At 37.1% G+C, this 12,364-nt stretch overlaps 1 protein-coding gene across 2 annotated transcripts in view; it reads left to right on the top strand.

The window, feature by feature from the left end:
* Nucleotides 1-1,101: 1,101 nt before the first annotated feature.
* LOC149816407 (oxysterol-binding protein-related protein 1B-like) overlaps nucleotides 1,102-12,364 on the top strand; it is a 51,756-nt gene continuing 40,493 nt past the window's right edge. The window contains exons 1-3 of one of the 2 annotated variants that reach the window (XM_089986590.1): nucleotides 1,102-2,131; nucleotides 3,027-3,383; nucleotides 10,619-10,718. In XM_089986590.1, the coding sequence (XP_089842716.1) occupies nucleotides 1,547-2,131; nucleotides 3,027-3,383; nucleotides 10,619-10,718 (1,042 nt within the window). In that variant the 5' untranslated portion in view covers nucleotides 1,102-1,546. Of the gene's footprint in view, nucleotides 2,132-3,026; nucleotides 3,384-10,618; nucleotides 10,719-12,364 lie in introns of those variants that run through there. The other variant, XM_089986591.1, reaches the window with a different exon arrangement.

Below are 12,364 nucleotides of genomic sequence, written 5' to 3'. Positions count from 1 at the left end.
CACCCTAATCAACTGCAGCCAAAAGAGCAAAGCATTTCACCACCTCCCAAGCTCCGGGTCGGCTACTCGCTCATTGAATGGTGAGCCTCCCTTCCCCTAACTAGAAATTAGGTCAGAGCGGTTCTCGTATCAAAACTTATAAGCAAAATTCTCTTTCCTTGTTAGACTTTTTCCTGCTTCCAAACACGCCCCCAAGTCTGTATCCAAATCTGGTTAATGTAGATCCCAGATCAAGTTGGATTCAATAACTCTTATATCTGAATCGAGTCCGACTCGTTTGCACCAAGGGTATCCGACCCTTGGATATTCGGGACCCGACTCCATGTGAGGGCAACCTCATCATTTCACAGGTCAAAGCCCAAAACCAAAGAAGCAGATCAGGTCATGCTGAAAATGAGTGTTTTTGCTCATGCTGACATCGTGGCCATCCGATTTGCTTCTCAAAAACCCCCTTCCACTTCTCTGAAAAAAAGAAAAAAACTGAAATGTGTCATAAATAAATAAATAAATATATATATATATATATATATATTATATTTACACAAAAAACCCACCTCCAGGATCATAGACCTAGCAGCGTTGGCTTGTCTTTTGTTCTGATTGAAGCAGATCAGGTGATGCTGAACATGAGCGTTTTTGCTCATGCCAACATCGTGGCCATCCTATTTGCATTTTAAAAAGCTCAAAAGTCAACAAAACCACGTGGCATTCATCCAAAATGCAAACAGACGGCCACGGCCACGATGTTGGCATGAGCAAAAACGCTCATGTTCAGCATCACCTGATCTGCTTCCTGTTCTGACGGCTTAAAAAACTCTAGACTTACCCTTGCCTTGCCCCAGGTAGACTGGGCTTGCCAAAGGGTGAGAATCATGGAATTTGAACCTGGACCACCTATCTAGCGCCCCAGGTCCCATCCCACTACGCGTCTCACAAGAAATTTGAAAACGAGGATGCAGCGGCTAAGCTAAGCCGTGTAGCCGAGCCGATCTTGATTGGGCACGTGGCGAAGCGTGAAAGGACCAGCTGTCAGCAGGAACGAGGGCAGCCGCCACGCCACCAACCGTATAACTCCATGCATTAAACACCAACCTTACGCGAAGGCCTCTTCCTATCGGACTCCGAAGAAAGAAAGAAAACCCTCTAGATTCTTGCGAAACTGTGTCTCAAAACCGCTTTCCGGCGAGTCGTCGGCCGTAATTTCCAACGCTCCGGCGAGTCCCCCCACCCCTCGCTTCCGTACCGTGGCGGTCTCTCTCCCCACAAGGGAATCGCTTCCCCTCCTTGGCGATGTATATATAAGCGCCTCCTCTGTGCCTCTCTCCATCGCGCGATCGCCGCACGGGTCTCGGAATCTCCGGCAAGTTTTCCTGCAAATACGGGGGCGGCCGCGGTTTCCGGCGATCTTCGGGGCTCCTGGAATCGGCCTTCCTCGCGAATCATCGCTGTCTCTCTTTTTCTGTTCCTCGTGTGGAAGAGAATTGGACGATTGCGATCGGCGGTGTCCGGCCAGTTAGGCGCCGGAACTGGAATCGGCGGTGGATGAATGCATCCGTTTTGCTGCGTGGCGTCCACTCTTAACGGTGAGAAGAATCCGGCGACGGAGCCTATCGAGATGCCGGTGAGAACGGAGGGCGGAGGGGAGCGGGGGCCGATGAGCAGGGAGACGTCCCTGCGTTCGGTTTCGATCTCGTCGGCAGCCGGACCGGGGGATGTCGGTAACGGGTTCCATCTCTCGTCGGCGGGCGATCATGGCCGGCTCCGGCTGGCTGATTTCTCGCTGAGGGGGTCGGTCCACGAGAATGCCGATCTCCGCGAGGTGAAGCTCAATAACATCGTCGGCAATGGGATCTCCGGGATCCTCAACAAGTGGGTGAATTACGGGAAGGGGTGGAGGCCTCGGTGGTTCGTTCTCCAGGACGGAGTGCTGTCGTATTACAAGATTCATGGTCATCATAAGATCGAGGTGAATCAGGAGACGGAGAAAGGATCCAAGGTGATCGGGGAGGAATCGCACCGGTGGATGTCTAAACACAGGCATCGAAACAACCATCATCATCATCAGAATAATCATAGCCAGAGTGCGGATTGGCAATCACGGAGAAAACCCATTGGAGAAGTTCATCTCAAGGCACGGTCTTCATAATCTTTTCTTTTTTATTTCGTGTTTTGGTTATGATAGGATGAATCAGAGTCTCTGAGATATCCCGTGTTTTTCCTAGTGCCGCTGCTGGTGACCATGTTGGTATTGATGTTGTTTTGTAAAATGAGCGTTGGGGTCTTTGGTTTTATCTCATCCGCATTTGGGGAAAGCATCAAGTTGGAGAGAAATCCCCTGGGATGAAGGGAAGAACTCCATATGATGCAGCTAGCGATATGGTTCTTGGTTTCACTGGAATTTGTATTTCAAAAAAAAAGACTTCTTGTTGCGTTGGTCGAGGGAGGAGTGTATGATTGGTGGTGGTAACTTGCAAGTTCAATTCAAAGGCATTAAAAATTTTCAAACCAGAAAAGATTAAAACAAAGAAAAACGAGGATCTTCCTGGTTTGATTTCACTGGATTTTTTTTTTTTTCAAAACTTCTTGTAGGGTTGGCTGGAGAAAAGGGAGCGTTAGATGATGTCATCTTGTTCGTTCAAAAGTATAGACATTAAAATTTTAAAGCAGAAAAGAATAGAACCAATTAAAAACGAAGGGGTATTATTCTTCATTTCCTTGTCTTTTAGTTGCTAATTTCCATGCCTGGATCTTAGTTTTGATTACTAAGTTCAGCTTTTTCCCTTTCTTTCTTATTTTTTTGGAGTTGAGAGTGCGTTAAATTAGTCAAGACCAACGTGGTCCAACTAAATATTTCGCATTGTGATGATCTATTGTCTTCTCTTTTCTTTTACCTGATTGGATGGAATGGTCTTTAAGTTCTTTGGTTACTCCGGTATGCAATTATCAGTGATGCCACAAGCGTCTTTTTGGTTTCCTCTTTGTTCTAATGTTTTATTTCTTCTCTTATCCTGATGGGTGTTCCTTAGGTCTCTTCCATCAGAGAGAGCAGATCAGATGACAAGAGATTCTCCATATTTACTGGAACCAAGAGGCTGCACTTGAGGGCTGAGACACGAGACGATCGGGCGGCCTGGGTGGAGGCTTTGCAGGCTGTGAAGGAGATGTTTCCTCGTATATCAAACAGTGAACTTATGACACCTGTAGATGGGATTGCAGTTTCTACGGAGAAACTCAGGGAGCGATTGCTGGAAGAAGGGATCAATGACTCTGCTATCCTGGACTGTGAACAAATTATGATGACCGAGTTTTCAGCTTTGCAAAATCAGCTGATTCTTCTAAAACAAAAACAGTCTCTCCTCCTCGATACTCTGCGACATCTAGAGGTATGGTTTTGCTGTTTCACAAAGTGATTGTTTTTTAAGTTCTACCTGATTATATTTTGTTGTATTGTGTTGATCATGTTCTTATGATTTTATTTCTGGAAACAAATTATCCATCTGAGAGTTGAAATATGTCTGTTCTTGCACCCTGCAGTATTTCCATACTGTTTAAAAATATAGGAAATACTGATCATTTAGTTGGAACTTCCCTGTGACACTTCTTGATTAGTCATAGTTGGAATTGTTTTGTTAATACTGTTAGAAAGTGGCTTTGAATACATTAGGTTCAATAATGAACCCATACATATGCACATGAAGTGCGAATAAACCCATTAAAGGGAACAACACAAGCACATAATGTGCTAACACATAAACCCACAAAAGGGGCAAAAATATGACTTAAAGTCATAAGTTGAATATTATTGAAGAAATGGAAGAAGAGGGTTAAAACCCATTAAAATGGAGCAAGAGCTCCTCCAAGTCTTAAGAAATACAAAGGGGAAATCTCCTATTTATAAGCACAAAAAGGAGCCACCTTGGGGGCTCCCAAAGGAGACGTTGGAGAGCCCCCAACGGTCACATTTGTCACCGTTGGGGGCTCCCAACGTCTCTATTGGGAGACCCCCAATGGTTTATGAAAACAAAAATTAAAAAAATAAAAACAGAAAATTTAAAGGAAAAATTACAATGCATATTCCAATTGGAATATGTGTAAAATGTCAAATTACAAGAATACCCTTGAGGGTATTTTAGGAAGATAAAATATATATATTTATATATATATATATATAAATAGAGATACGTATACATATATATATATATGTATATATATATAAATATATATATGTACATTTAAGGATTATATTTCAAAATATATGTGTACGAGTACACATATTTTAACACCCCCCCTCAATCTTTGCGGAGAAACAAAAAGATTGAAAAAAGGGGAAGACTCCAAGAGGCTTTGGCAAGGATGCAGTTGAAACTTGAAAATGCCTTCCTCCAATTGTCTTCTAAAGGGAACACATTTCCCGAACCATCCAGGGTACTTCTCTTTGTCCTATCTCCAAGATCCTGTGGAATAACAACAAAGAACAAGTAAAAAATATCTTTGCACTTTACTGAAATGAAATATTCCTAACAAGGTGCAAAATTTATGCATAATAGGATAATTACTCTAGAAAAGAAAATTTAGAAAACCAAAAATTAAAAAAGAAACAAATATCATGTTAAAGAGTGAGCGGAAACGAATTGCAAGAATGCATAATGCATTCATAAGGTCCAACATTGAACACACACAACCCCATAATTGAGAATAACAAAAAGGTCCACTAAGGGACACCACAATAAGCCTACGAAGAGGTATAAGCTACATATGCTTTATTGAATGAGGGCCTCAAGGGCCATAATGAGCATATGCATTTACTATCATAAAATGAATTAATACTTAAAGAAATCATTAATGAACATGCTCCAAACATACTTTAGTCAAAAAGTGAACCCAAGAGTTCAAAAGATTTTTAAAAGAACACAGATACAAATGTCCAAAGGCATGACGAATATGATCTTCAATAAGAGGGACTTTATAAAGATTAACATGCATAATAGAGTTTTTCACATCTTTTAGGGAGAAGATCTATGTCAAACAAATGTCACAAATAAGAAGCATGATTTGACTAAGTATATTAAAACATTCACCTTAGATTCAAAAATGAATATCATTTGAGACAAAAAAGACTTATTTTGTATATCAAATAAAAAAGTGGTCGAAAAAAACTATAAGCACTTAATATATGCTAAAAATATCAATTTGATTTAAAAACATATCATAGATATGATTCACTTGTATCTAAAAACACAAGAAATTTTGCAATTTTCAAAAGTAGTTCATTCACTACAAGCAACTACCTCATTAGTCCTCCAAAACCCGTAAATCAAGTGTATAAGCTACTAGATCAAGAATATTATAATGTCATTAAAGGCCAAATGACACACACTAAGGTGTGTAAAAATACCTCTTGTCTACATATAATAATACTTGGAATGAGTGCATCAACGACAAAAACAAGAGAATACACGCCAACATGGACAAAAAACATCTCTTGTCTACGTAAAAATACACTCAAGACCAAGTATGTTCAGCTACTAGAACAAGAGTATTAAGCCAACCATGGGCTAAAAACACAATACATCTCTTGTCTACATAAAATGATACTTGAATTGAGTGAAAGAAGTCAACCATGGGCATACAACTCAGCTACTAGAACAAGGACACAAATGCCAACATGGACTAAAGATCACTCACCATGGTGTGAATCAACGTGCCTTGTCTACATATAATATCACTCAAGACAAGTGTGTTTAGCTACTAGAACAAGAGAAACAAAGCCAACAAAGGGCTACCAGCACATAAAGGTGTAATAAAATTCTTGTCTACATATAATGACACTTAGATAATAGTTATAAAAGGAGAAGACTTTTGAGGTAATAAAACTTGTAATGACAAACATATATATAAATCAAACCTTGAATCAATAGAGCAATATTCTTCAAAAAGAATACCCATAAAAATAATTTTTTGGAATAAACAATGTAAAAGTATCTTCAACAAGATACAACAACCGATAGAACAATATTCTTGAAAAAAAGTGTGTGAACATACGCACACCAAGAACATATGGAACACTTGTGCACAAAAGTACGAAATCACAAATGTGCAAATGCACTCATAATTTTCATAAACAACAAAAGGTTGGGCAATAATCCCTAAAACCTTGATTTTAATATACCTTAAAACATTTAAGGTTGCAAACATCATACATCCATCACATTTATAAATAAGAGCATCCATAAGATCAATGGCCAAAATCAAACGAGTGACACACTCATAATTAGAGATCATATACCAAATCATTCTAGAGTCCCAAGGTGCCCATAACTCACCTCAACCACCATCTATAATATGGTAAGTGGACAATCTAGAATGACATAACACAAGGTGCCCATAACTCACCTCAACAACCATCTCTAATATAACAATAAGGCTATAAAAAAAAGATTGATGCATCATATAACATGTGATAGATAGAAGATAAATGCCATATAAAGGCAATGAACTCTTTAGGGAAAACATTTCCCAAATGATTTTACAAAGAGGACCGATTCAAAGGTCCAACATAATTAATCACAACAATATGTCATATTACAATAATGTTGTATATATACGAAATTATGTTTAATCAAGATCATTATAAAAAGACTTAATCAACACAACATGAAATATTTAAGCTATGTCATGTGGGAAAAAGGATTTAGAATAATCCAAGAAACAAATCAAGCCTTTATAATTAGCAATTTATATGTTTACCAAGATGCAAAATGACAATAATCTTAAACGTGCAAATTTAGGACAACATGTACTAAGATATTACGGAAGCATTTATAATGATAAAAAAAACAATCTTACAAGTCCATTAAGGGATAAAAACAAACACAAGTCCTAAAAAAGGCAATAAAAACATCTCTTTATTGAAAAGAGAGTATTATGTGAAAATGTCTATGGATAGACAATACGCATACAAGCATAAATATTTTATAAAAGAAGTGTACAAAGACACTTTCACAATCACTTGAACAAAATACGCAAAAAGCGTAATAAAGGCAAACATGCAATAAAGCATGTATTTTATAAAAAGAAACAAATGCTTGAGACTCTCAAGCTTTAATTATGCAATTATATGCAATTTAAGACAAGGAAAACCATATTATGGCCAATGTAGGCATCCTTAGAGGAAAAATCAAAATAATGAAAATCTTTTTTACCAAAGGATGCAATAGATACACTATGCACTCTATAGAGTGTGAGAAGATTTTTAAAATAAACAACAAATATTTAGATGCGAGAAATTCTCATTATATCAATATATATATATATATATATTGTTTTTCACAAAAAAACACTAAAAACCATACACAAGAGTTTTTAAGCAAAGATCATTAATTTAGAAAGAAATTATATATAAAAAGTTAACTTATAGGTTAATCACGAAATTCTTATGGAAGAATCATAAATCTCACATAATTGAAAACAATTTTAAAAAAACATAAATTACTATTATATGCAATTTCAATTTTGAAAAACATAAATTACTATTATATGTAATGAGAAATCGATAACTTATATAAACAAGAATTATATATTTGAACAATAAACACGTTCACCAAAATTAAAAAGAGATATTTTTAAAATATACTAAAAGGAAATGATTCAACTATAAAAAAAAAGGAACACTAAATGTGCAAGAAAAAATAGATTCATAATGCATAATATGTTAAGAAAAGCGATACATACCGAAAGCTTCTAAAAAAGAGAGGAACAATGAATACTTCACCATTTCTTGAGCACCACGCTTTCCGTTGCACCAAGAGACAACCCCATCGTGACCTTGCTCTGATACCATGTTAGAAAGTGTCTTTGAATACATTAGGTTCAATAATGAACCCATACATATGCACATGAAGTGCGAATAAACCCATTAAAGGGAACAACACAAGCACATAATGTGCTAACACATAAACCCACTAAAGGGGCAAAAATATGACTTAAAGTCATAAGTTGAATATTATTGAAGAAATGGGTTAAAACCCATTACAATGGAGCAAGAGCTCCTCCAAGTCTTAAGAAATACAAAAGGGAAATCCCCTATTTATAAGCACAAAAAGGAGCCACCTTGGGGGCTCCCAAAGGAGACGTTGGAGAGCCCCCAACGGTCACATTTGTGATCGTTGGGGGCTCCCAACGTCTCTATTGGGAGACCCCCAATGGTTTATGAAAACAAAAAATAAAAAAATAAAAAAATAAAAACAGAAAATTTAAAGGAAAAATTACAATGCATATTCCAATTGGAATATGCGTAAAATGTCAAATTACAAGAATATCCTTGAGGGTATTTTAGGAAGATAAAATATATATATTTATATATATATATATAAATAGAGATACATATACATATATATATATATATGTATACGTATCTTTATATATATATATAAATATATATATGTATATTTAAGGATTATATTTCAAAATATATGTGTACGAGTACACATATTTTAACAAATACCACACCATAAATCATATGCATATGAAGGTTTTGATGGAAATTGCAGCAAATAATGCAGAAGGTTGCGAATGAACTACCTAGTGAGCATTCTGTTCTCTCAATTAGTGAACTATTGTGCTTATTATTATAATTTAGGACTTCCAGCTAAAATTTTATTGAGTTAGTCCTGTTTACCACATACGTGCCAAAGATGACTCTGGTAAGTGGATTCAGGCATTTAGTATGTGTCAAAGGCTGGTAACTGCTGCAAGAAAACATGCAAACTTCTTGATCGTGTATTGGTTTGAATGAGGTAATGTAGGACTCTCTTTTGGAAAGCAGCAAACCAGGAAAAAGTTTTATTGCAGTCACAATTGAAAAAATGTAGCCTGCCTGTCTTTCTGGTGAGAAGAATGTGCTAACTTCTGCTTGTAATGAAAATTAGTACTTTCATGGAGGAACCAGTGAACATCAATTTCTTAAAGCAATGCATGCTTTATTTGGTTTTTTTTGTTTGGGTTGGGGGGAGGAGGTGTCTTGCCCCTATATGATACAAACAGAGGCAAATCTAGTATTGCTTAACATTGACCTGTCCATATTGGAGAATGTTTGGATTGGTGGGACTTTGAATCTCATAGTTGGAATTTGGAACAGACTTTCCAGTGTTTGGACTGATTCAATATCTGGAATTTGCTACCCAAAAATCTAGTTCTTAATCTCTTGCTGAAGTGGATTGGAGTTCACGAACCTGGACTCTGTATGAAAAACCGTCCACCCAGTAACTGAGTTTGAGAATCAAATTGCATATGAAATGCAGCTCCAGTAGAGCCCAGCTCAAAGTCTCCACATATGCTCTTGGATTCTATATGATACAAACAGAAGCAAATCTAGTATTGCTTAACAATGACCTGTCCATATTGGAGAATGTTTGCTACCCAAAAATCTAGTTCTTAATCTCTTGCTGAAGTGGATTGGAGTTCACGAACCTGAACTCTGTATGAAAAACCGTCCACCCAGTGACTGAGTTTGAGAATCAAATTGCATATGAAATGCAACTCCAGTAGAGCCCAGCTCAAAGTCTCCACATATGCTCTTGGATTCTATTGACATGGATCTGTTGCTATGTTGTCAAACTAGGTTTAATTTAAGAACAAAAATTGCATTCCTCTGTTTATACTTTAATAAGATGCCAAATTTTAGATTTAGGCACTTCTTTTACTTGCTACTTGTTTCTGATGCCACATATTGGCCCTAATGTTGACACACGAATCAATTGCTACTCTTAGCCAAACTTGGTAGAGCAGGAAAGGAATGTGAAGGTCATACGCAGGCAGAAGTCATGACTTACTCCCAAATTGAAGATGTATGGGATGCATAAAATTTAAGACAACCCTGGGAATAGGGACAGTTCTTCATGCAGGAATCAGTCACTGCACAGGAAGATGCATGAAGTGGAAGTCAGTCAGTGCCAACAAGGTCAAATGAGAAGCACAAGATTGTTGGATACTTCAGGGAAAAGTGATGAGATGAATCATCCCAGAAGATGATATTAAGTATTTTGTATTGAATCTTTTATTCATTTATTTTTCTGTGTGTACTCGGCTAAGTGTCGTTCTTACAACAGTACTTCAAAATAGTCAAATTATGTTGTTAACAATTCTGACAATTTTGAAATGTGTATGTGTATAGAAGAATTACTTGTTTTCTTAAGTGTGGCAACTATAAACTTCTTGGAAATTTTGAGATCTTGGTTGTCACTGACTATGGCTGATTTTAGATGTAGGATATACTTCAATTTTTTTTTTCGGCAAACTAAAGAAGAAAATGCAAAGCAAAGTGCAAAGTAGAGAGAGGGTCAAGCAGTTATCCCATGGTAAAACTAGAAAGAATTAACTTGCAAAACTTCAGATTTGCAACTTATTCGCTCCAATATTTGTCTATAAATTACCATATTCTGCTTATTTAGCAGCATTGTTTGCACAGTTCTCATGGTTTGTATCCTGTTTGTTAGGACAAAATCTTGTTTGGCAGTAAACTTTTATATTTACCAATCTGGTCTTATATTGCTTTCTTTTTCCATTTTCTAATGTTGGTAGTGCCACAGATTTGTCTAAGAAATGGAATTGTGTCCTGTAGACAGAAAAAGTTGATTTGGAAAATACAGTTGTGGATGAGAGCCAAAGACAGTTTCTGGAGCATGAGGAATCTCTTATTTCTAGAAATGACAAATATAGTGGTATGTTCTTATGAGAGAATTTGTCTAATACTTTGAATGTTTGTCTTGTCTGGTGTGTCATCCCAACAACTTCTCATTGGAAGCAAAATCTGTATTCTAAATTTTTATTTGCATATTGGGAGTGAAAAAGACTTGGATAGTCATTGATTTGCTACTTGTATACGTCTATGGTGGTTTTGATTTTTTGTTGATATTTTTTTTCTTGAAAGGGATCTGCATAGTTTCAGCAGCCAGGCATAGTGGTTTCTGCTTTTTGATTTGTATTTTATGAATTAGTAGAATTCTTTATCTGTCAAAGTGTTCTGGTGGGTCATGGATCTATGATATAACTGAAGTAAAATGTATGTTTTATTTAGTTTTGGTAAACACTAACTTCATATTCGTAATTAAGTTGCCATAGTTTATGTCCTTGGTTGCTTGTGTGCAGAATGAACTTGTGACATGCATTGTTGCTTCCTGATATTGGGATCTTCTTTCTCTTGATGGTGCCATTCATTGCTTTACTGAGCGCTGTTTGATTATCCTTGGACTTCCAATTAGAACTGTGAAAGCACCCTGATTAGCTCAAGTGTCATTAATTAATTGATTTCTTCAACTCTATGCAGCTTCTGGTTTTGGCTTTTCTTTTCTTTTTCTTTTTCTTTTTGCTAATATTTGTATTGTCCTTAACAGGCCTCAGGCTGACATAAGTTGCTGAATTTGCTGAATGAATCTGCATTATATTGAGGAAATTGTTTAAGGTTACAATTAGCTTACTCTTGCCACTTCTGAAATAAAAATTAAACAAATAGTTGGTTTAGTGAAAATATAGGACTTACAGAAGGTAAACAGAGAAAAGTACCATTTTTTTTGTGCATATGCTGTATGCATGCTAATCATCTCAGGACTTGGGAGAAATCTTTCAATCTTTGTAGTAAATGTCTAGAGAATGTCTATGATGAATGAGCCGAACGAGCTGAGCCTAGCTTGTTCGGGCTCGGCTTGTTCACCATTTAACTCAGCTTGGCTCAACTCGTGCTCGTAATTAGATGAGCTGAGCTCGATCTCGAGCTAACTCAAATCAGCTGAGCCACGAGCTGGCTCGTGTAAAAAAAAGTTGTGTGAAATTTGAAGTTGTCAACAATGGGATTTGAACTTCAGACCTCTCTCTCGTGTGCCATATATTATAAATAGCTGTACAAACCTGCCTTTTGTGATAAATATTGCACTTAAATTCTATATGTTGCATTCTTATAAGCAGAACAGAGCCAAGCACCCTTTGTGCTCAACTCGTTTATGGTTAACGAGCTGCTTGTGGCTCGGTTCGCCAGCTACACGAACTGAATGCGAATGAGTTCATGGCGAGCTGAACCAAGCCGAGCCACAAGCTGCTCGGTTCATTTCCCAGCCCTAAGTGCTCCTGAAGGAGTTACTTTTCATCTGCTAGCAGAGCTCAAAGGTGACTGTTTGGATTAGAGAAGCACAAGGACAAAGGAATGTTGTCTGACCACTTAGTCCAAATTCTCATGGAAAACATGTAGTTTGACTTATATTACTATCCTTGGTCGCTTGAAATAGCATTTCTGTTGTGCTTTTGAATGACTCTACTGCTTGTTGATGATTTAACCTTTTTTTCTCTGACATTGCAATCGTGCGTGCATAAATTC

Source organism: Nuphar pumila, chromosome 14 (genome assembly GCF_984573655.1).
Source record: "Nuphar pumila chromosome 14, dmNupPumi1.hap1.1, whole genome shotgun sequence".
Lineage (NCBI taxonomy): Eukaryota > Viridiplantae > Streptophyta > Magnoliopsida > Nymphaeales > Nymphaeaceae > Nuphar > Nuphar pumila.
The sequence above is the reverse complement of the archived record's forward strand: the minus strand, read 5'-3'. Positions and strand labels throughout refer to the sequence as shown.